This window comes from Pseudophryne corroboree, chromosome 1 (genome assembly GCF_028390025.1).
Source record: "Pseudophryne corroboree isolate aPseCor3 chromosome 1, aPseCor3.hap2, whole genome shotgun sequence".
In the NCBI taxonomy this organism is placed as follows: Eukaryota; Metazoa; Chordata; class Amphibia; order Anura; family Myobatrachidae; genus Pseudophryne; species Pseudophryne corroboree.
Window position 1 is genome coordinate 1,130,558,343 of NC_086444.1, and position 24,553 is coordinate 1,130,582,895.

Below are 24,553 nucleotides of genomic sequence, written 5' to 3' on the forward strand. Positions count from 1 at the left end.
CGTGGTTTTTTTTTCTTTCTTCTTTATACATACTACATCTCATTATCATCCAGTCTATATTAGCAGCAGACACAGTACAGTACGGTAGTCCATGGCTGTAGCTACCTCTGTGTCGGCACTCGGCAGTCCATCCATAATTGTATACCACCTACCCGTGGTTTTTTTTTCTTTCTTCTTTATACATACTACATCTCATTATCATCCAGTCTATATTAGCAGCAGACACAGTACAGTACGGTAGTCCATGGCTGTAGCTACCTCTGTGTCGGCACTCGGCAGTCCGTCCATAATTGTATACCACCTACCCGTGGTTTTTTTTTCTTTCTTCTTTATACATACATACTACATCTCATTATCATCCAGTCTATATTAGCAGCAGACACAGTACAGTACGGTAGTCCACGGCTGTAGCTACCTCTGTGTCGGCACTCGGCAGTCCATTCATAATTGTATACTAGTATCCATCCATCTCCATTGTTTACCTGAGGTGCCTTTTAGTTGTGCCTATTAAAATATGGAGAACAAAAATGTTGAGGTTCCAAAATTAGGGAAAGATCAAGATCCACTTCCACCTCGTGCTGAAGCTGCTGCCACTAGTCATGGCCGAGACGATGAAATGCCAGCAACGTCGTCTGCCAAGGCCGATGCCCAATGTCATAGTACAGAGCATGTCAAATCCAAAACACCAAATATCAGTAAAAAAAGGACTCCAAAACCTAAAATAAAATTGTCGGAGGAGAAGCGTAAACTTGCCAATATGCCATTTACCACACGGAGTGGCAAGGAACGGCTGAGGCCCTGGCCTATGTTCATGGCTAGTGGTTCAGCTTCACATGAGGATGGAGGCACTCAGCCTCTCGCTAGAAAAATGAAAAGACTCAAGCTGGCAAAAGCAGTAGCACCGCAAAGAACTGTGCGTTCTTCGAAATCCCAAATCCACAAGGAGAGTCCAATTGTGTCGGTTGCGATGCCTGACCTTCCCAACACTGGACGTGAAGAGCATGCACCTTCCACCATTTGCACGCCCCCTGCAAGTGCTGGAAGGAGCACCCGCAGTCCAGTTCCTGATAGTCAGATTGAAGATGTTAGTGTTGAAGTACACCAGGATGAGGAGGATATGGGTGTTGCTGGCGCTGGGGAGGAAATTGACCAGGAGGATTCTGATGGTGAGGTGGTTTGTTTAAGTCAGGCACCCGGGGAGACACCTGTTGTCCGTGGGAGGAATATGGCCGTTGACATGCCTGGTGAAAATACCAAAAAAATCAGCTCTTCGGTGTGGAACTATTTCAACAGAAATGCGGACAACAGGTGTCAAGCCGTGTGTTCCCTTTGTCAAGCTGTAATAAGTAGGGGTAAGGACGTTAACCACCTCGGAACATCCTCCCTTATACGTCACCTGCAGCGCATTCATAATAAGTCAGTGACAAGTTCAAAAACTTTGGGTGACAGCGGAAGCAGTCCACTGACCAGTAAATCCCTTCCTCTTGTAACCAAGCTCACGCAAACCACCCCACCAACTCCCTCAGTGTCAATTTCCTCCTTCCCCAGGAATGCCAATAGTCCTGCAGGCCATGTCACTGGCAATTCTGACGAGTCCTCTCCTGCCTGGGATTCCTCCGATGCATCCTTGCGTGTAACGCCTACTGCTGCTGGCGCTGCTGTTGTTGCTGCTGGGAGTCGATGGTCATCCCAGAGGGGAAGTCGTAAGCCCACTTGTACTACTTCCAGTAAGCAATTGACTGTTCAACAGTCCTTTGCGAGGAAGATGAAATATCACAGCAGTCATCCTGCTGCAAAGCGGATAACTGAGGCCTTGACAACTATGTTGGTGTTAGACGTGCGTCCGGTATCCGCCGTTAGTTCACAGGGAACTAGACAATTTATTGAGGCAGTGTGCCCCCGTTACCAAATACCATCTAGGTTCCACTTCTCTAGGCAGGCGATACCGAAAATGTACACGGACCTCAGAAAAAGACTCACCAGTGTCCTAAAAAATGCAGCTGGACCCAATGTCCACTTAACCACGGACATGTGGACAAGTGGAGCAGGGCAGGGTCAGGACTATATGACTGTGACAGCCCACTGGGTAGATGTATGGACTCCCGCCGCAAGAACAGCAGCGGCGGCACCAGTAGCAGCATCTCGCAAACGCCAACTCTTTCCTAGGCAGGCTACGCTTTGTATCACCGCTTTCCAGAATACGCACACAGCTGAAAACCTCTTACGGCAACTGAGGAAGATCATCGCGGAATGGCTTACCCCAATTGGACTCTCCTGTGGATTTGTGGCATCGGACAACGCCAGCAATATTGTGTGTGCATTAAATATGGGCAAATTCCAGCACGTCCCATGTTTTGCACATACCTTGAATTTGGTGGTGCAGAATTTTTTAAAAAACGACAGGGGCGTGCAAGAGATGCTGTCGGTGGCCAGAAGAATTGCGGGACACTTTCGGCGTACAGGCACCACGTACAGAAGACTGGAGCACCACCAAAAACTACTGAACCTGCCCTGCCATCATCTGAAGCAAGAAGTGGTAACGAGGTGGAATTCAACCCTCTATATGCTTCAGAGGTTGGAGGAGCAGCAAAAGGCCATTCAAGCCTATACAATTGAGCACGATATAGGAGGTGGAATGCACCTGTCTCAAGCGCAGTGGAGAATGATTTCAACGTTGTGCAAGGTTCTGATGACCTTTGAACTTGCCACACGTGAAGTCAGTTCAGACACTGCCAGCCTGAGTCAGGTCATTCCCCTCATCAGGCTTTTGCAGAAGAAGCTGGAGACATTGAAGGAGGAGCTAACACGGAGCGATTCCGCTAGGCATGTGGGACTTGTGGATGGAGCCCTTAATTCGCTTAACAAGGATTCACGGGTGGTCAATCTGTTGAAATCAGAGCACTACATTTTGGCCACCGTGCTCGATCCTAGATTTAAAGCCTACCTTGGATCTCTCTTTCCGGCAGACACAAGTCTGCTGGGGTTGAAAGACCTGCTGGTGAGAAAATTGTCAAGTCAAGCGGAACGCGACCTGTCAACATCTCCTCCTTCACATTCTCCCGCAACTGGGGGTGCGAGGAAAAGGCTCAGAATTCCGAGCCCACCCGCTGGCGGTGATGCAGGGCAGTCTGGAGCGACTGCTGATGCTGACATCTGGTCCGGACTGAAGGACCTGACAACGATTACGGACATGTCGTCTACTGTCACTGCATATGATTCTCTCAACATTGAAAGAATGGTGGAGGATTATATGAGTGACCGCATCCAAGTAGGCACGTCACACAGTCCGTACTTATACTGGCAGGAAAAAGAGGCAATTTGGAGGCCCTTGCACAAACTGGCTTTATTCTACCTAAGTTGCCCTCCCACAAGTGTGTACTCCGAAAGAGTGTTTAGTGCCGCCGCTCACCTTGTCAGCAATCGGCGTACGAGGTTACATCCAGAAAATGTGGAGAAGATGATGTTCATTAAAATGAATTATAATCAATTCCTCCGCGGAGACATTGACCAGCAGCAATTGCCTCCACAAAGTACACAGGGAGCTGAGATGGTGGATTCCAGTGGGGACGAATTGATAATCTGTGAGGAGGGGGATGTACACGGTGATATATCGGAGGATGATGATGAGGTGGACATCTTGCCTCTGTAGAGCCAGTTTGTGCAAGGAGAGATTAATTGCTTCTTTTTTTGGGGGGGTCCAAACCAACCCGTCATATCAGTCACAGTCGTGTGGCAGACCCTGTCACTGAAATGATGGGTTGGTTAAAGTGTGCATGTCCTGTTTATACAACATAAGGGTGGGTGGGAGGGCCCAAGGACAATTCCATCTTGCACCTCTTTTTTCTTTTATTTTTCTTTGCGTCATGTGCTGTTTGGGGAGGGTTTTTTGGAAGGGCCATCCTGCGTGACACTGCAGTGCCACTCCTAGATGGGCCCGGTGTTTGTGTCGGCCACTAGGGTCGCTTATCTTACTCACACAGTCAGCTACCTCATTGCGCCTCTTTTTTTCTTTGCGTCATGTGCTGTTTGGGGAGGGTTTTTTGGAAGGGACATCCTGCGTGACACTGCAGTGCCACTCCTAGATGGGCCCGGTGTTTGTGTCGGCCACTAGGGTCGCTTATCTTACTCACACAGTCAGCTACCTCATTGCGCCTCTTTTTTTCTTTGCGTCATGTGCTGTTTGGGGAGGGTTTTTTGGAAGGGACATCCTGCGTGACACTGCAGTGCCACTCCTAGATGGGCCCGGTGTTTGTGTCGGCCACTAGGGTCGCTTATCTTACTCACACAGTCAGCTACCTCATTGCGCCTCTTTTTTTCTTTGCGTCATGTGCTGTTTGGGGAGGGTTTTTTGGAAGGGCCATCCTGCGTGACACTGCAGTGCCACTCCTAGATGGGCCCGGTGTTTGTGTCGGCCACTAGGGTCGCTTATCTTACTCACACAGTCAGCTACCTCATTGCGCCTCTTTTTTTCTTTGCGTCATGTGCTGTTTGGGGAGGGTTTTTTGGAAGGGACATCCTGCGTGACACTGCAGTGCCACTCCTAGATGGGCCCGGTGTTTGTGTCGGCCACTAGGGTCGCTTATCTTACTCACACAGTCAGCTACCTCATTGCGCCTCTTTTTTTCTTTGCGTCATGTGCTGTTTGGGGAGGGTTTTTTGGAAGGGACATCCTGCGTGACACTGCAGTGCCACTCCTAGATGGGCCCGGTGTTTGTGTCGGCCACTAGGGTCGCTTATCTTACTCACACAGTCAGCTACCTCATTGCGCCTCTTTTTTTCTTTGCGTCATGTGCTGTTTGGGGAGGGTTTTTTGGAAGGGTCATCCTGCGTGACACTGCAGTGCCACTCCTAGATGGGCCCGGTGTTTGTGTCGGCCACTAGGGTCGCTTATCTTACTCACACAGTCAGCTACCTCATTGCGCCTCTTTTTTTCTTTGCGTCATGTGCTGTTTGGGGAGGGTTTTTTGGAAGGGACATCCTGCGTGACACTGCAGTGCCACTCCTAGATGGGCCCGGTGTTTGTGTCGGCCACTAGGGTCGCTTATCTTACTCACACAGTCAGCTACCTCATTGCGCCTCTTTTTTTCTTTGCGTCATGTGCTGTTTGGGGAGGGTTTTTTGGAAGGGACATCCTGCGTGACACTGCAGTGACACTCCTAGATGGGCCCGGTGTTTGTGTCGGCCACTAGGGTCGCTTATCTTACTCACACAGTCAGCTACCTCATTGCGCCTCTTTTTTTCTTTGCGTCATGTGCTGTTTGGGGAGGGTTTTTTGGAAGGGACATCCTGCGTGACACTGCAGTGCCACTCCTAGATGGGCCCGGTGTTTGTGTCGGCCACTAGGGTCGCTAATCTTACTCACACAGCTACCTCATTGCGCCTCTTTTTTTCTTTGCGTCATGTGCTGTTTGGGGAGGGTTTTTTGGAAGGGACATCCTGCGTGACACTGCAGTGACACTCCTAGATGGGCCCGGTGTTTGTGTCGGCCACTAGGGTCGCTTATCTTACTCACACAGTCAGCTACCTCATTGCGCCTCTTTTTTTCTTTGCGTCATGTGCTGTTTGGGGAGGGTTTTTTGGAAGGGACATCCTGCGTGACACTGCAGTGCCACTCCTAGATGGGCCCGGTGTTTGTGTCGGCCACTAGGGTCGCTAATCTTACTCACACAGCTACCTCATTGCGCCTCTTTTTTTCTTTGCGTCATGTGCTGTTTGGGGAGGGTTTTTTGGAAGGGACATCCTGCGTGACACTGCAGTGACACTCCTAGATGGGCCCGGTGTTTGTGTCGGCCACTAGGGTCGCTTATCTTACTCACACAGCGACCTCGGTGCAAATTTTAGGACTAAAAATAATATTGTGAGGTGTGAAGTATTCAGAATAGACTGAAAATGAGTGGAAATTATGGTTTTTGAGGTTAATAATACTTTGGGATCAAAATGACCCCCAAATTCTATGATTTAAGCTGTTTTTTAGGGTTTTTTGAAAAAAACACCCGAATCCAAAACACACCCGAATCCGACAAAAAAAATTCGGTGAGGTTTTGCCAAAACGCGGTCGAACCCAAAACACGGCCGCGGAACCGAACCCAAAACCAAAACACAAAACCCGAAAAATTTCAGGCGCTCATCTCTAGAATCAATACCATTTGAATAACCAGATATGATAGAGTCTACTGGTCAGTAGGAACATAACAAATGAGTGTTTGCATTTATGAGGTTCCCACTGACCAGGACATTAGTGCATGGTGGCAGAAGAAGGGTGTGGGTATATCTGCTTTTGGAGAGATATTCAGCTAATATGTAGCCTAGGCAGGCGAGTGCTTCTTTACTTGACAAGTCTGTATAGTAGCATCCCATATCAAACGCGTAGAAGTTCTCAGTGGTGAAATATTTTTGAACCTTTTTAGACCCTGATGTCATGACATTTTGGTATTCAGCAATGCAAAATAAAGAGAAAATAAAGATTTTGCATTTCTGTAGAGCTGTGTATGTGACTTTTTGGTGACAATCATTATCGCTGTTTATTTATAAAGTGCTAACAATATTCTGCAACACTATAACAAATTTTATAACAAAAAAAAATTAAACAGGATGCATGATAAAGAAATTAATTGAATTAGGATATGGGGATTATTCCATTAGTTGAATCTAATGATTGATATCACAATACACTTAATGTCATCGCAGCTGTTATCAATTGATTTGCTTGATCTCTCTTGCATATTTTTACAACTTTATTTTAAATGCCTTTACTCTTAATTAAAAATTACATATAACACTGATTGTTTCTTTTTTTTGTATTGAAATACAGCATACCTACGTTTTAGGCCTTTGGGAAGCAGACTATACTGTCAGTTGCCTTATAGAAGCTTTCAGTACATGTGCGTAGTAGAACAAATGTTTTGTAGATGGCAATTTGCTAAGGGTGGGTTTCACAATTTGTGTCAAAGTTTAGATTTTGGACAAATTGTCTGTTAAAATTATTGGAAATAATGTGTGTACAGATGCGGTGATATGGCCGAAGATATGTTCACACCAGCAGAATGTCCTGACACTGTGACAGCAGGTGTCTGGATGATAGGTCGACAGTTAATAGACCGATACCGTATGGTCGACAGGAATTATGTCAATAGGTACAAAAAGTTATCATGTCCAAAAGGACGACATGACAATGGTCAACACAATTTTTTGGTGGAGGGGGAGGGGGTGGGTTTACATGTTTACCCAACTTTTGCTTGATTTACTATCCACATGTACTACGATTGGGGATGGTAACCTGTACCCGAAGCATGGCAAGCGAAGTGAGCCTGCAAGGGTAGACATTTTCACTGATTGTGATGAAACATATAAAATTACACCCACACACATAAAAAACCTGTGTCGACCATTGTCATGTCGATCTTTTGACTGTGTCGACTTTTGGTACCTATCGACCTTACTCACTGTCTACCTTTTACCTGTCAACCTTTTGGCCCTGTTATACTAATGCATGTCGACCATTAAGGATCGACCTATTGACTGTCTACATAGACAATGTAGATCTACTATACCACACCCGTGACAGTTTAGTTGCTTAATCAGTAGGATAGTTTATTCAATGTAGTAGGTATGTCTAAGTGGTTGAAATAGGTATCACAGTTGTTGGGTGGCTATGTGATGGACCTTTCCCCTGAAATGGTTTTCCCCGTACCTTGTCTTGTAGTAGCATTCTCAGAGAGGTAGGACAGATTAATATGAATCAGAGGTGAGTCAGCAATTCCAACAGGAGGTCTTTTATTAAGCTGCAATGAACTCTGAATTGAAGATGATTGATTGCTTAATTGAATTTAAAGAATCACAAAAGAAATGGGCATCAAGAAGAACAAGAGAAGACAATTTGCTACTGTTTACACCACAAATGATCATTCAGTATGCATAGGACAATTGGTTTGAATCACAGATGAATAAGAATATCATTGGGATCAATTGTTAGAAGGGGCCATTACGGACTATGTTTCCTTCAATGACACTGTTGATACTTCTAGAATTTTATTATGGGAGGCGCATTAATGCATTCTTCGGGTAGGGTTACCACCTCATCCCTTTAATTCTGGACACATACTAATTACACAGTTTCTGTGGCTGATTAAAACCAGGTGAAATGGAGTCTTGAAGTCAGCCAGCCACAGAACCTGTGTAATTAATATGTGTCCAGAATTAAAGGGATGAGGTGGTAACCCTATCTTCAGGGGAAATATATTCAACTCACCTCCATACTCAAAAAGCAGAAATCAGCTCACAGAGAAGCCCTGTTATTACTAATTGGTAAGCTAGAATCCCTACATAAGTCTACACTCACGGCTGATACACTAGTGGAGCTCCAAAATGCCAAAGCATCTTTAAATCGTCTCTTATCTGATGGTGTTAAGGGGGCATTTGGGATATGTTGGAACAGATGTTTTCAATGGGGTAATAATCCAAGTAAGCTACCTTAGGGCTGAACGATCTTTAACGTATATACCAACTATAAAAGATTCACACGGTAATGTTAAACACACAGATGCGCATATTGCAGATGCGTTACGTGCATTTTATTTTCAGCTATATAACTTGTTTTCTCCATTGACTGATCAACAGTTCTTTATCTTTAGCTACTTTAGCTTTAGCTAGCAGGAGGTGGGTTTTCCATGCGTCTCGGAGGAGGAACAGTTAGCCTTAGAATCCCCCTTCTCTGAAGTGGAGCTATGTGAGGCTATTAAATCCCTGCTGGCCAGTAAAAGTCTTGGCCCCCGATTGGTTTTCTTGCGCGTATTATAAAGAGTTTGATGAGCTTCTGCTACTCATTCTTCTGCCAGCTTTTAATATGATTTCCAGGGAAAGCACTTTTTTGGCCCAATCTTTGACTGCTCATATTATAGTTATCCCCAAGGAGGGTAAAGACCATTTTCTGTGCTCCAGCTACCACCCCATATCTCTACTAAATATAGATTTTTACTAATAATAATAATAATAATAATAATAATATATAATAATAATAATAATAATAATACTCTACTAAATTTACTAATTATTAGCAAAAATGTTGGCTAATTGACTGAAGCCCCTGCTCCCAACACTGATCCATTCCAACCAGGTGGGGTTTGTGCCAGGAAGGGAAGCAAAGGATAATACCGTCAAATTGCTTGATATTATCCATCATGTCACCTGTTCCTCTATACCTGCAGTCTTCCTTTTGACAGATGCTGAGAAGGTCTTTGACCGTATAGATTGGACTTTTATGAGGGGCGTTCTGGAGCTGTCTTCATAGGATTCTAGCTTTATATAACAATCCTTCAGTATGTGTGAAAGTTAATGGGGTTTTATCAGTTAAGGACCCTATTTCCAATGGCACTCGCCAAGAGTACCCCCTTTCACCACTTATATTTGTGTTGTGTATGGAGGCCCTTGTGTGGGCCATTCGGTCTAATACAAATATAAAAAGTGTGCTTCTTGGTGGGACTGATTATTTTCTTGTTTAGTTTGCAGATGATCTTCTTGCCATTGTTACAAATCCTCACAACCTTTCCTAACTTAATGCAGCAATTTAATTCGGTGACCTCTCCAACTTTAAAATGAATTATGGTAAATCAATTGCCCTTAATATTTTTGTGCCTGCCGCACTAATAACGAGCCTTCAACAGTCCTTCCCTTATCGGTAGCACCCTTCTCATATTTAATACTTGGGAGTCTTCTTTCTGAGGCTCTTGTCTCAGCTTGTATTCCCGTAATCTCTCCCCTTTACTGAAACATATCCGTGAGTAATTGGCGGGTTGGTCCTCCCAAAAATTCTCCTGGTTTGGTAAGATATTATTAAGATGTACATTCTTCCGTGAGTGTTGTATTTATTTCAGATTCTTCCAGTGCGAATGATGAATCCCTTCTAGTTTCCTCTCTGAATTACACTGCACTATCAGTCAGTTTGTATGTGGTGGACGGAGACCCTGGTTTAAACATGCAGTACTTTTTAGGCAAAAACATCAGGGTGGCAAACAGCTCCCTATGCTCTCTAGTATTTATTAGGCAGTGGCGCTCAATAGGATCTTGGCTTGGTCAAGGGTTGATTGTGAAGAGCAGTGGGTCTCAATAGACAATTCAATGTCCGACACACCTTTACGTTATCTCCCTTGGTGCCAAAAAATCCCCCCTATTACACACCCTACCAGAGGACCCATGATTGAAATCTGGAGATGTGTAAGATCTCGTGGCATTGTCACTACTGCAATATCCCCCAATTCTCCCCTCCTGTATAACCCTTTGTTTCCTCCTTGCTCCAAACTGGAAACATTCCTCTCTTGGAGAGTGGCCGGGTTGAATAGCCTGGGTTGTCTCATATATGATGGTACGGTTAAATCCTTTGAAGACCTTAAAAATGAATTTGCGCTTCTTAATCCAGATCATTGCCATTTTTTGCAGGTACGTCACTTCCTCTCCTCAATCGGCGGCCTGACAGTGGTGTGAAGAATCCTGAACCTATGTGCTCTCAACACTCCCCACCGTCTCACCAGATCTTGGTCATATACAAAATGATCCTGCAGGAGCTATTTACACCTGGCCTGTATTTCATTCTTTCGTTGGATAAGGATTTACATGCTAATGGAGGCAGGGTGGTATAGTATAAGGTGTTCCAAATAATTAATATTTGCTCTTCAAGCCTGGAGGTGCAGGAGACTCAGTATAAGGTTCTAATGAGATGGTACAGGTGCCCTGATGTTCTGCACAAATACATAGCATCAGTGTCCCCTCTCTGCTGAAGATGCAATCGTGAAAGGGGTTCTTTAATCCACGTTTGGTGGGAATGCTTATTAATTATTCCCTTCTGGCAACAGATTATCGCTCTAGCTAAGGAGTTGGTTGGTCCCTCTGTCCCAGTTGGTCCAGGGTTTTGGCTTCTCTCTTACTCCACTATTCCAGTAGTCACTTATAAGAAATCTCTGCTTAAACATATAAATACCACTACCCGCCAACCATTGTAGAATGGTGTCAATGGATAAACTTCTGTATGTCCATAGATGACATTACCTTTTATATAGTGGATCAACATACTGCATTTACTAGATCCTGGTTTAGTTGGCTAGAATTTAGAACCTTGCAAAAATAAATCTCGCCCTACTCAGTTTAAATGCTGTTGTTCAGCTCTAATACTGTACCTGGTTGCCTATCTTAGCTCTTTCAATAATGTCTATTTTGCAAGCCTGCGCATTGTGGTCTTTTTGGAAATTACCTGGTTTCCTCTCTTGCCCTCCCCCTCCCCTCCCTCATCTGTTCCTTTCTCTCTCTTTCCTCTTTTTTTCTTCATGTCTTCCGATATTTGTTTTCCTAATATTATATTTGTGTCCGTGCACAAAGATATTTTTCTCATTTCATGTTTTAGACCTTGTTCAGTGACTTCTTATTGTTCTGCATATTGATTGGTCTTTCATTCGCTTATCGTTTTTGCAAAAACTGATAAAGGGTTTATAAAAGAAAGAATATCTTTGGAATCACGACTTAACATAAAATAATTGGAATCAATAACAATTAGCATTAGACATTAGAATTCCATTCTATAATGTGGTGATGAGAAGAATAATGGAAAACATGCTCAGTAATCATAAACAATAACTTCCTAGCTTTCCCTAGCCAAGGCACAGTTATCTCTAACCAGCAAATATCATTGGAGCTCTCGTAGAAGTCTGTGGTGCCACAGCGTATCAATGGGGGAAGGGGCACACAGATGTATGGGGGGGAATCCTGGATCGGGATAATGTCAATGGTACTCAGGTATTTTATACACAGAGAGTATAGCTAGCGAAGGAAGGGTAGTGTCACTTGACAAAGGCTTGCAGTCCAGCAGCATGAAACAACCTGTTGACAACGAGCAGGTAAAATGCAATTTTAAGTGAGGTATGGTGCAAGGGGCATTACTGTGTGGCAGTGGGGCATAATTTGGTGCTGGGGCATTACTGTATGAGGCATAATATAGTGCTTAGAGGCATTACTGTTTGGGGCATAATAAAGTGTAAAGTAGTATTTTCCTGCAAGACCAGGCACATTTTAACAAGGCCATGCCCATTTTCTGCTAGACCACTCCCCTTTTCCCAGGCGTGGGGTGGGTGTGCAGGGTGCATTTTTCGGTGTTTGCACTGGGAGTCAAATTGGCTAGAAATAGCCCTGTGGCATTTTTAAAGCCCAGAAAGTGATAAAATATATAACAACTGCATAAAAAATCGATGCAAAATATATATTTTTTATAAACATTTAAAACCTAATTTAACACTACATTCAAATAATGGACTGGGAAAGCAACATTCCTCTAAAAATATCAGTCACTCTGAGGGAGGCATTACAGGCACATATTGTATATCTTTTGCATTGTTTGTAATTATTTGTATACATTTTGCTGCCCTGAAATTCTGCTGCCTATGACCCACCTCATGGACTTTGAGGTCACAATTGGTGTCATTAATTAATGTAATGACACTATGTACATGTTGTCATAGTGACTTCTAATATTTGCTACAATGAAGCTGTTTCCATTACTAATTCAGGTAATGATTAGTATGCACTACAACGTACAGAAGTTAAAGTAAATGCATATATTTCAAGAAGGTCACTGAGAATCGGTTTGGAACTACAGTATCTGTTTCAGGTCAGGTCAAACTGATAAAGGCCTAGATCAGTTTGCATAAATCATTTGCATATTTCAGATTATTTTGACGTGCCAAGGAATATTTTGCATATTTTTTCTTATATTTGCTCATTTTCCTTCATTTTTGATCATTTAAGAAAGTTATTTGTTATTTAATGTAAAAAATAAGAATTTTTTGTTTTTCGGTGACTGCGGTTTTCCTAGAGAAATTGTGTATGCTAACCTTGACGCAAGTTTAGTATCATATCCACAAGAAACTGATGGGGAATCATTTATAGACATTCCTGCTATAGTTAACAGCAAGGGGTAAATTTGCTAAAGCTTCTAAAACTGAAAAGTGGTGATGTTGCCCATATAACCAAATCAGATTGTGTCTATCATTTTCTAGGACGCAATAGAGAAATGATAGACAGAATCTTCTATGGGCAACATCACCACTTTTCATTTTTAGAAACTTTAGTAAATTTACCCCCATGTGGCAGGGCAGTCTGTGAATGGGACGGGGTATAGAGACACACTAGGGGGCAGGGCTAAGCTCCATGCCCCCTGTGAGGTTGCAGGTTCCCTGATTACTCAAGTAAACAGTTCAGTAAAATGGCAAATGCCCTTTATTGTAAATATACACACACAGTACACTATAACTTTAGCAATTACAAGCCAGGATGGTATCTCACTAGGGGTGCCATTATCATGGATTACATATTTAATGCGATCTGGGCAGGATTTTACTACCCAGGAACGCATTGCAATATGTGATCCTATTCCCCAAATGTACGATGCAGGACATGCAGGGACAAGGGCTCTCAAAGGAGCCCATCCCTGTGATGTGCTGTGGCAGCTGCCAGGGGACGCTGAGCATGTGTGGCCAGCTCGACCACACAAGCACAGAGGCGACTTACAGGAATGGTTCTCAGGGATCCCTCTGCCCAGCCAGCAATGCAATATGTAGCCCATAGGCTACAATGGGCTTCCGCCATCTCCAGCAGGCGGCACAAGTTTCCTGCTAACAGGCATATGATCACCCAACACAGTGCCGGATTAAGGGATAGGCAACAGGGGCGGGTGTCCTGGGGCCCCCACACATTAGGGGCCTCCACACACTGCATATTGAAGCGGAGGAGCAATATCGTAACTATAGATGGTACAAAGTGTGCACTTGCTGTGGGGCCCAGCTGCTTCAGGGGACCAGCAAGCAACCCACTGAACTATGATTTTTTTTTTTTTTTTTATATCACTGTGCCCAGAGCCTGTAGCCACTAGTCACCTGTGCAGTCTTGTCGGGCCCTTCCTCATCCTCCGCTGCCTGTCCAACCCTCCTGTCCTGCGGGGCTGTGCTGCGCTGCTGGAGGAAATGAACTGGCCACGCAAGGAGGAGATGGTGACTGCTGCTGCCTAGGAGTGGCACAGTTGGTCACACTCACACAGGCTATATGCGCTCTGTGAAGCTGCTGTCAGCGTGTGCAGCGGTGGTCAGAATCCGGGAGCTGCAAAGATGAGGTGACATGCTTGTTCAGCTAAGTCCCATCCACGCCCATCCTGGCTGCTTCTACCCAGTTCCCACCACTACTCCCAGCTTGCCCCCTGCTCCCCACCACTACTACTCCCAGTCTGCCCCCCTACTCTGCACTACTACTACCCCCAGCGCGTCCCCCTGTTCCGAACTACTACTACTACCAGCCTGACCCCCTGCTCTGCACCACTACTCCCAGCTTGCCCCCTGCTCCCCACCACTACTTCTCCCAGTCTGCCCCCTTGCTCTGCACTACTACTACCCCCAGCCTGCCTCCCTGCTCCGAACTACTACTACTATTCCCAGCCTGACCCCCTGCTCTGCACCACTACTCCCAGTTTGCTCCTGCTCTGCACTACTACTACCCCCAGCCTGCCCCCCTGCTCCGAACTACTACTACTACCAGCCTGACCCCCTGCTCTGCACCACTACTCCCAGCTTGCCCCCTGCTCCCCACCACTACTTCTCCCAGTCTGCCCCCTTGCTCTGCACTACTACTACCCCCAGCCTGCCTCCCTGCTCCGAACTACTACTACTATTCCCAGCCTAACCCCCTGCTCTGCACCACTACTAACAGTTTGCTCCTGCTCTGCACTACTACTACCCCCAGCCTGCCCCCCTGCTCCAAACTACTACTACTCCCAGCCTGACCCCCTGCTCTGCACCACTACCAGTTTGCTCCTGCTCTGCACTACTACTACCCCCAGCCTGCTCTGAACTACTACTACTCCCAGCCTTCCCCCCTGCTCTGCACTACTACTACCCCCAGCCTGCCTCCCTGCTCCGAACTACTACTACTCCCAGCCTGACCCCCTGCTCTGCACCACTACTCCCAGTTTGCTCCTGCTCTGCACTACTACTACCCCCAGCCTGCTCTGAACTACTACTACTCCCAGCCTCCCCCCCTGCTCTGCACCACTACTCCCAGTTTGCTCCTGCTCTGCACTACTACTACCCCCAGCCTGCCCCCCCTGCTCTGCACTACTACTACTCCTATCCTGCCTCCCTGCTCTGAACTGCTGCTACTACTACTTCCAACCTGCCCCCTGCTCTGCACTACTGCTACCCCCAGGTTCCTCCTGCTCCGCACTACTACTACCCCCAGCTTTCCCCCTGCTCTGAACTACTACTACTTCAAGCCTGCCCCCTGCTCTGCACTACTACTACCCCTAGTCTGCTCCTGCTCTGTACTACTACTACTCCCAACCTGCCACCCTGCTCTGCACTACTACTACTTCCAGCCTGCCCCTGCTCTGCACTACTACTACTTCCAGCCTGCCCCCTGCTCTGCACTACTACTACCCCCAGTCTGCTCCTGCTCTGCATTTCTACTACTCCCAGCCTGCCGCCCTGCTCTGCACTACTACTACTCCCAGTCTTACCCTGTTCTGCACTACTACTCCCAGCCTGCTCCCCACAACTACTACTCCCTGCCTGCCACCATGATCCGCACCACTACTTCTATCCTACCCACTTCTTACTACTACTAATACTACTACTACTCGAATCCTGATCCCGAGATGTTGGGGGGGAGGTTTTTTTTTTTGTAGGGGGTCAGTGTGTTTTTTTTTTCCCTGTCAGGCATCAATTTGTTTTTGCCAGCACGTTTACCGGTAGTTACCCCCACAACCTCCGTTGCCCTGCGCCCCCACCAGCCTTTATCCGACCCTGCCCCCACATTCATTAGCCCCATGTATTCTTGCATTAGCACAAGGTAGTAATTCGTGCTTCGGCGGCTGCCCGCCACTCTAGCCCCTGTCAGAGCTTTAGGCATTAATAGGATTGTTTCCTGGCTTCGTTGAGCAATCATGGTTTTGTATTTTTGCTTATCGAGCTGTTTACTATTTTTACAATATATTCATCATTATCATTAGTTATACTTTGTTACTTTCATGACACATACAGTATTATTCATCTGTGTGCATTTGTCTTAACTGAAAACAGAAATCATAAATGTTGTGGGTAAGAAAAACTATTTGTGCACATTTATTTGCCCAGTGTATTGTCTTCTTTGTTTAGAATACAGTTTACAGGCGTTATTTAGGAGCCAAGCCATTACTATAGCTGCAATTCTACATTCCTGGCTAACGCTGAGGTTCCCAAATCATCTTTAGTAAACCAGACAGTCAGAACCAATGCACAAAAGCATAAACAAATTTAAAAGCAAAACATTATTTGTTGGCAGCTAATTCATCAAACCTTCCATATACCAGCAAGATACAAGGCTTAGCTAAGAGATAACTCATGCTCCTATGGGGTTGTTTAAAGCGTCCTTTTATCTAGCACAGAGTGCTAGTGCATTATTAATAGAAGGTGGTGTTGTTTTACCACATAGCCAGTACATACAGTTAGTACATACCGTTATGTAACTACATCAGAAATCTGATCTATACATGATAGATAGGGAAAATCCGATTATTGAAAGACACAAAAAAAAAATTGTTGTTATATTAGGTAGAAATTCAAGGGGTAGATTATTTGTATGATTATTATTTTTATTATTTATTTATTTATACAGTGTCCCAAGGTATACATGGCAATATACAGGGAATAACAATATTATTCATTATTAGCAGTCATTTATATAGCACACGCATTACAGAAAATATCTGTCCATTCACATCAGACCCTGCCCCAGTGTAGCGTATAATCTATGTTCCCTTCCACATGTATACTAGGGTTATTTATTTATTACTTTTTTTCCCAGTTAACCTACAAGTATATTTTTGGATTGTGGGAGAAAACCAGAGAGTATCTGGAGAAACCCTATGCAAGCACGGGGAGAATATACAAACTCCACACAGTTAGGGCTGTGGTCGGAAATGAACACATGACCTTAGTGCTATGAGGCAGTAATGCTAACCATTAACACCACCATAAATTTATATGCAATTCAACATCAATACATAGGATCACTATAACAAAATGATGCTACCAAATGCATGGTGGACATACTGGGGAGGTGTGGGGAAGGGTAAAGCAGCGCATTGTGACTAGTGTAAGAAAGCAATAGAATTTTGCTTTTCGGGGAAGGTTGAACAGTAGGAAGTTAATCACCATTCAAGAACCTATACCCAACAAGTGTGTTGGATGCACAGGATCAGAAAGGCGGATCTAGGAGGAGGCAATCAGTGCGATCGCCCCTCCACCATAACATTTCATAGCTGTCCTCTGTCACTGGATGCTGTATAACAACACTACCGCAGTGGCTCATCAAGCAGGAAGAGAGAGGTGACTGCTGCTGCTCAGCAAGCAGCAGCCTGTCTGGAACCTCCACAGCCCAGCACACACCAGTGTATGTATGGACTGTGCAGGGTGGGCAGCTGCAGTTTTCTCTCTCTCCTTTCATGATGTGCAGTCTTCCACATACTGTAGCTTCATTGAGACCTGTGATTACCTGCTCTTTAGATGCTCTTCCAGCATCCTGCACAACTACCTGGTACCTACATACTCTCACCAGCTGGGGAGCTCTATGACACCCTGCTCTGCTCCATCTACCAGTGTGTACCTTGCATTTCTATCTTAAGGGCCTAATTCATGTTTGTGTACAATGGTGATGTTCATGTAACTGAGCGTGTATTGGGTCTTGTTTCTGCCTTCAACTGTGATTATCTACGCAGAGAAATATTGCGACAGCGTCGCCGCTGCCTTGGTCAGTCTGCATGAGCATAGACTCCCTCGGGGAGTCAGTGTTCCTCATTATTGCTTCGATGCAGCGTATGTGTATTAGCCACCCTCACCTTAAAAGGTGTGAGCTCTACAGTGGAAACTCTTGCAGTCAGGTGGTGAACGAGAATTTTGATAAACTTTATGCGTTTCGTCCAAAGAGGACTTCTTCGGGGGTAGGTATCTTCGAAAATAACAACGCTTCCTTGAGATTCACACATCAAGTGAGGCCAAAAGATCAGTGTGGAAAATTAAAACTGGAAAATAAGCTTAGAGCTGGAGTATAAATTTCCAACTCCTGTTGTATATTGGTAAGAGATTTTTTTTACATGGGTCAGAAGTGGCGACCACATAAAAAATAGAGGAAAGTTACTAGTCCTTAAATATTTTAAAATAATTTGTGCTCTGTAATTAAGCTATCTCTCCCCCTGTTTCGCCCTAGATAATCACATAGTAGGATTGGGTTGTAGAGAAAAAATAATCTGGGAACAAAAAAAGGTCTAAATTATGGGGGTAATTCCAAATTGATCGCAGCAGGATTTTTGTTAGCAGTTGGGCAAAACCATGTGCAGTGCAGGGGAGGCAGATATAACATGTGCAGAGAGAGTTAGATTTGGGTGGGTTATTTTGTTTCTGTGCAGTGTAAAAACTGGCTGCTTTATTTTTACACTGCAAATTAGATTGTAGATTGAACACACCCTACCCAAATCTAACTCTCTCTGCACATGTTATATCTGCCTCCCCTGCAGTGCACATGGTTTTGCCCAACTGCTAACAAAAATCCTGCTGCGATCAACTTGGAATTACCCCCTATGTGTTTTTAGCTTTTTTGTCAAGATTCAAAACCAGTCACGACGATTTGGCAAATCCAAATCCAAAGCTGGGTGACGAATCAGGGCCAAATCCAGCAAAAAATGGTCCAGCGCACAGCTCTATTAATAATAACCCATGTCTGTATGAGTGAATAGGCCATGCAGTAGCTGCTTCTGAATAACAAACTCATTACATGGAAATATGAAAAGTAATAAGACTGTCTGCAGTATTGTTGTGGAACAGCTGGAAATCCTGATCTATTTTAAGAATAATCATTGTGCATAAGCACTTAATATTTTCCTTGTGGGAATGGGGATTTCTGTGGAGAATGTGTGAATGGATCCTGCATTGTAGCTAACATTTCTCTGAGGCAGTACAGCCATGAACATGCAAAGTTTCTGCAGAGAGTAACCCCAAGGGTGCTTTTACTTTGTTACAAAAGCTAAAAAAAATTAGACTGCATTGATCCTTATGGTCATAGCCAGGGCAGTCACTCAGTGACAACCAACCATGTTGTCTTTTACAAACATGGCAATATGCAGGCAGCTCATATGCTACAGTACTTTATTAAGTCAGAAGTATCACGTTCTGGGAAATATGTAGATCCGGATTCAACTCAGGAGTCCCAGGATCTTTGAACAAAAGATATGCAGGATGAATGATGAAGGACTTTCACATGGATGTTATTTATTAACGGAACAATGAACAGTAGTTTCAGATTAGCGTATTGCATACCTCCCAACTTTTGATTTTCAGAAAGAGGGACACGCGCGGCGAAGCCGCGTGCGTTTCTGAAAAGGTGTGGCCTAAGAAAAGGGGCGTGACTCCACGGGAGGACCCACGATCACAAGCCACGCCCCCATTGCTGTCACTGAGGGAGCATGCCCAGCGCTCTGTGAGCCGCTGGCATGCCCCCTCTCCCTCTGACTCCAGTGCATAGATGCTGTGCGCATGCGCACAGCGTCTATTCACCGCTGCTCTGCTAAGCAGGGCAGCGACTGTATGAGCCTCCCAACTGCCCCCCCCCCCCCACCGGGGGACACTGCGGTCCGCGGGTGGGACAGCGGGACAGTCCCCAATAATCGGGACTGTCCCGCGAAAATCGGGACAGTTGAGAGGTATGGTATTGTCCCAATTCATCATGGAAAGTTCAATATGGCTGCAGGTCAGTGACGTGCCGTGGGGTGAGGCAGTTGAGGCAGAGCCTGTCCTGTTATACTAACGTTTGTGCCAGAGTTTTGACTGTATGAAGTATATGAAAAATACAAAGAATATGTTAGAAATATTTTTTTTGCATTATTATAATAATTTTTATAGCCAAAACTCTGGATTAAAAAGTCTATGGCAGGTGAGGCTGTGCCTCTCCTGGCTAACTTTTCCGCACATCTATGATCAAAACTCACCAAATTTTCAGGAATTTATACTGCTGCACCTGTGTATAATGCCCAGATGTACGCTTTGGCTCATATATTGCATGTAAATCTGGCTCTGGTGCTAGCCAGTGCCTCCTGAGCTATTTATCTCACCGCACGTCCCTGCTGCAGGTGGGAAAAACCTGGTTCCCATAATCCGAGGCTGACGGGTAACTGTGGATTGAGGCTCGTAGACAGGGTAGGCTGCAGAGGAGGAGGGCACCGAGGCTGGAATAGGATTTAGCAAGACCAACTGATATGATGCAGCTGAAAGCTGGGATCTGGTTTCAGACAAGTGCTGCACAGATGCTGCTGTGGAGCACAGAGAACTGTTGCCTCAGCCTAGGCTGTGGAGTATGTTGCACTGGCAAATTCTGCTTCCTGGTCTTCCAGATTTATACCCGTGGCACGGATCCCATTGGTTGCTGCAGCCAGAACCTCTTCATGACTGAAGGAAGGGCAAAACACACCTTTGCCAGAATCCAAGATGGCGACAAAGGGGGCAGACACTGATGACACTAAACCCAGCCTGCCTCTCTCCTGCTTCCTCACACAGTCCTCAACATGCTTGCCTGTGCACCAGGATGGTTTCCTGCAGTCGATAGTAAAGAACAACTAAATAGTGTTTTTTTCCCTACAATGTGTCCGGACACGGAGAATAGCTCCACCCATGACACCCATGAAGCCCCGCCCACAGTCATTGATTGGGCCGTAGACCATTCCATATAAAGCAGGGATAACCTTTGGGGGTAAAACCATCGATGGTTCCCTAACAGATGGTTTTATACTATCAATGTTATCCTTCCATGATGACCATCGATGGATAACCCACCGATGGCCAACCCTATCTAAAGGGGTGCAAACGTTTTTATCCTCTAAAGTAGTGAATATTAAACTTTTTTCTGCCATGACACTGAAGAGTGACATCCACATACCTGTATGTGACACAAAATTTTACAGATATAAAAATAAATATTCCTTTTGCCTCTTGTTCTCTTTAAGCATTGCAGTGTACTTACCTTAGGACTCCTTTCGTCTTCCTTTCATCTTAGGGGCCTATTTATTAATATTTTTACAAACAAAAATTTGAAAAAGGGTGTTTTCACACCCTTTTTACATTATTTTAGTATCACAAATGTATTAAAGGGCTTTTGGAGCAGTTTTTCGTGAAAAACCCTTTAATTCACTTTTTTTTAGTAATCAGATTGCATTTCTCATTCTTATTATTGGAAATCCGAACTGGGCAAAAGAACCAGCTGGCATTATCACAGTAAGAACTGTGAGATCCCTACTTTAGCACCGCTATCTTTCCCCTGGCAGAGAAAGCTGTGCGGGGACGGGGCACTGGTGATCAGCTATGTGTGCCCAATGCTGATCACAGTTTAAAAAAGAAAAAAGTACAAAAAACAAAAAAACATGATTGGTGCTCCGGTGAATAATAGCAGCCCTTGAATGCTAAGTCTCCCGGCTGTATGTACAGTACATAATTGTCCAGGGAAGCTCCTAGGCATCTACTTGATATCGTGCAGTAATATCCGAGCTGAGGATAGAAGCAGCCTTATGTATTGCCCTGATGGCCAGCTAAAATGAACACTGCATGTTTGCTTACACCGGATGTGGTATACAAGTTAGACATTTCAAAGATACACAGTCATTAGGTCAACACCATATGGTCGACAGTCAAAAGTCTGACAGGGCCAAAAGTCTGACAGGGCCAAAAAGTCAACAGTCAAAAGTCCTACAGGGCAAAAAGACTATCTTTTAAACGTTGTGTCTATCAACCGCCTCCGGCTTGCAGTTACTGTATCGTCTGTGGTGCTGGCTCGCCATCTTCCTAGATATCCACTCTCCCTGCCGCCAGCCTGTGAAGGTCCACGCTCCGCACAGCTGCATATACCTCCAGTAGACTCCCAGTCAGTATGCGCCTGCCTGATGATTTCTATCTTCCCACCAGGCCGCCACTGCTTGCAAGACGGCTGCTCCTGCACTATATTGCGGCCTCTCAGTGTCTTGGGCGGATGAGGAGTTACTACTTTGACCAGTTACTAGAGCGTGCGCCGCTGATGCTGATGGCGCTCCGCCCGGTGTCTTGGGCAGATGAGGAGTCACTCCCACCACCAGTTACTAGAGCATGCGCTGCTGATGGCGCTCCGCCCAGTGGCCACCTATGTCACTGCTCACAGGTCAGCATACGGAGCCGGAGACAATATAGGGAGGCAGTCAACTCCATTGTCTCCGGCACTGGCAGTTACGCCTCGAGGGGGACTGAGGGAGGCAGCCTGGTAGGGATAGGGGAGGCTGTTTTGCGCTGCCTTTTTGACACATCTTTTGATGTGAGAGATGTGGTGGCAGACAGCTGGTGCGGACTTGGCTTGTGGGGGGTGCAGGACATTATGCCTGTGGTATGATGAGCCTAGAACTGGCCGTTAAGAACTGTGGGGCAGATTTATTAAGCCTGGTGAAGTGATAAAGTGGAAGGTGATAAAGTACCAACCAATCAGCTCCTAACTTCCATATTACATGCTGGGTTTGAAAAATGACAGTTAGGAGGTGATTGGCTGGTGCTTTAATTATCACCTTCCATTTATCACTTCACCAGGCTACATAAATCTGCCCCTCTATTTTTGCTCATTACTTCTGTTTTTTACACTTATATTTCAATATTCCTACATTGCTGTCTTGAACATATATATTATAATATCTGAAGACAACTCACACAAACGTTATATATTGCAGGTATTCTTTTCAAGATGAAGAAGACATGTTTATGGTGGTAGATCTACTGCTGGGGGGAGATCTCCGTTATCATCTGCAGCAGAATGTGCATTTTAATGAGGACACTGTGAAACTTTACATCTGCGAACTTTCCCAGGCCCTGGACTATTTACAAAAACATCACATAATTCACAGGTAAGGCAACAGCATTCCGTCTTTGCTTTTAGGGGTATTTTTGTTGCTTAAAATGTCTAGCTTTCACTCTATGACTGCGCTGTTTTATGATGGTGTTTTTCTGCTCAATTCAAATGAAAAGGATTTTTTTTTTTTTTGCCGGGGTCAATGTGATTGCAGAATAAACTCTAATAGTATGGCGCTGAGTTGAACATACATCTGTTGATGACAAATGTCTTGTGTGTTTTTGGACTGCATGTGTCAAAACTAATTGTATGCATGTACAGGAAATGTAGAGGTGTGCATGCAAGAGGCCAGTTGCAGCATTTGCCCACACACACAATGGATATCTCCATTGCCTCTTTCCACTCTCCATGTGGCTTTCATGAGTTCCAACAGCCGCAAATGGAAGTCCCGGCTCTACTCTTATGAGCATTCACCAGGACTTCACTGTGCACATATCCCCCAGCCGCCCTGCTTTTTGGGTACAGTCCTGCTGTCACACCTACAAGCTGTGATGTCCTACCAGGGGTGGAGGAGGGGGAATAGGGAGGTTGGGGAAGCACTTTCTTGTCGCTGCCCAATGTGCACTTGGCACACCCCCAGACTGATGAAAACAGGGGCATAACATGAGACCACACCCTTCCCAAGAGGCCATGCCCCTTTTTTGCACCCACGCCTCTGGTGCACACAACTGGGTCCCTACTCCATACGTCCAGGCGTTGGAAGATATACTGTGCATGCAATAGGAGATATAAGGACACATATTACTGCCCCCTAAATATTTATATTATAGGCACACTTGCCTGCATTTCATTTCATTTTCCTGGAGCAGAGATGCAGATGATCGTAGATGGGGGCAGGGATGGACACCAGGGACGTGTGGTGAGGTAAATGGCTGAGGAGGCACTGGCTAGTACCAGAGCCAGATTTACATGCAATAGATGAGCCAAAGGGTTCATGTGGGCATTATACACAGGTGCAGCAGTATATACTGCTACAAATTTGGTGAGGTTTGATCAGGGACGTGCAGAAAAGATAGGCGCCATAGACTTTTTACTCCAGAGTTTTGACTATAAAAATTTGAATTTGAATAATGCAAAGAAGATATTTCTAAGATATTCTTTGTATTTTTCACATACTTTATATAATCAAACCTCTGTCATATACATTAGTATGACAGGATAGGCTCTGCCTCACCTGCCTCACCCCACCGCACGTCACTGATGGACACTACTCGTGAATCGTGATTAGACTCTGTTGAGGGGGAAGTTGTTGTCAGATATTTCTATCTTTAGTAAATATGGAAACTTTTTGTTTTGTTTTTAAACAGTTTATAATTTGGATGTAACAAAAGTTACATTAAAACTAAAAAAAAGTAAAAAAAACCCAGCACATTACCAGTTATGCAGCAGAATGTGGTATATTATTGCTTTAGTCTGGGGCCTGTAATGGCATAAGTAATCTAGGGTACTACACTGGAAGGAAGGGGTGCAGATGCACTATGCAATCATTACTGTAATTTAGTATATTATAAGAGGATGTTAGCATATAATTGGCCGATAATATGGGCTTGCCCACTGCGTTGAGGTCACCTCTATTGAGCTGCCACAGCAG

At 45.0% G+C, this 24,553-nt stretch overlaps 1 protein-coding gene across 1 annotated transcript in view; it reads left to right on the top strand.

Annotated features, from left to right (window-relative positions):
* STK32B (serine/threonine kinase 32B) overlaps positions 1-24,553 on the top strand; it is a 613,395-nt gene that overhangs the window by 194,374 nt on the left and 394,468 nt on the right. The window contains exon 4 of the mRNA XM_063923372.1: positions 22,784-22,957. Within this exon, the coding sequence (XP_063779442.1) occupies positions 22,784-22,957 (174 nt within the window). The remainder of the gene's footprint in view (positions 1-22,783; positions 22,958-24,553) is intronic.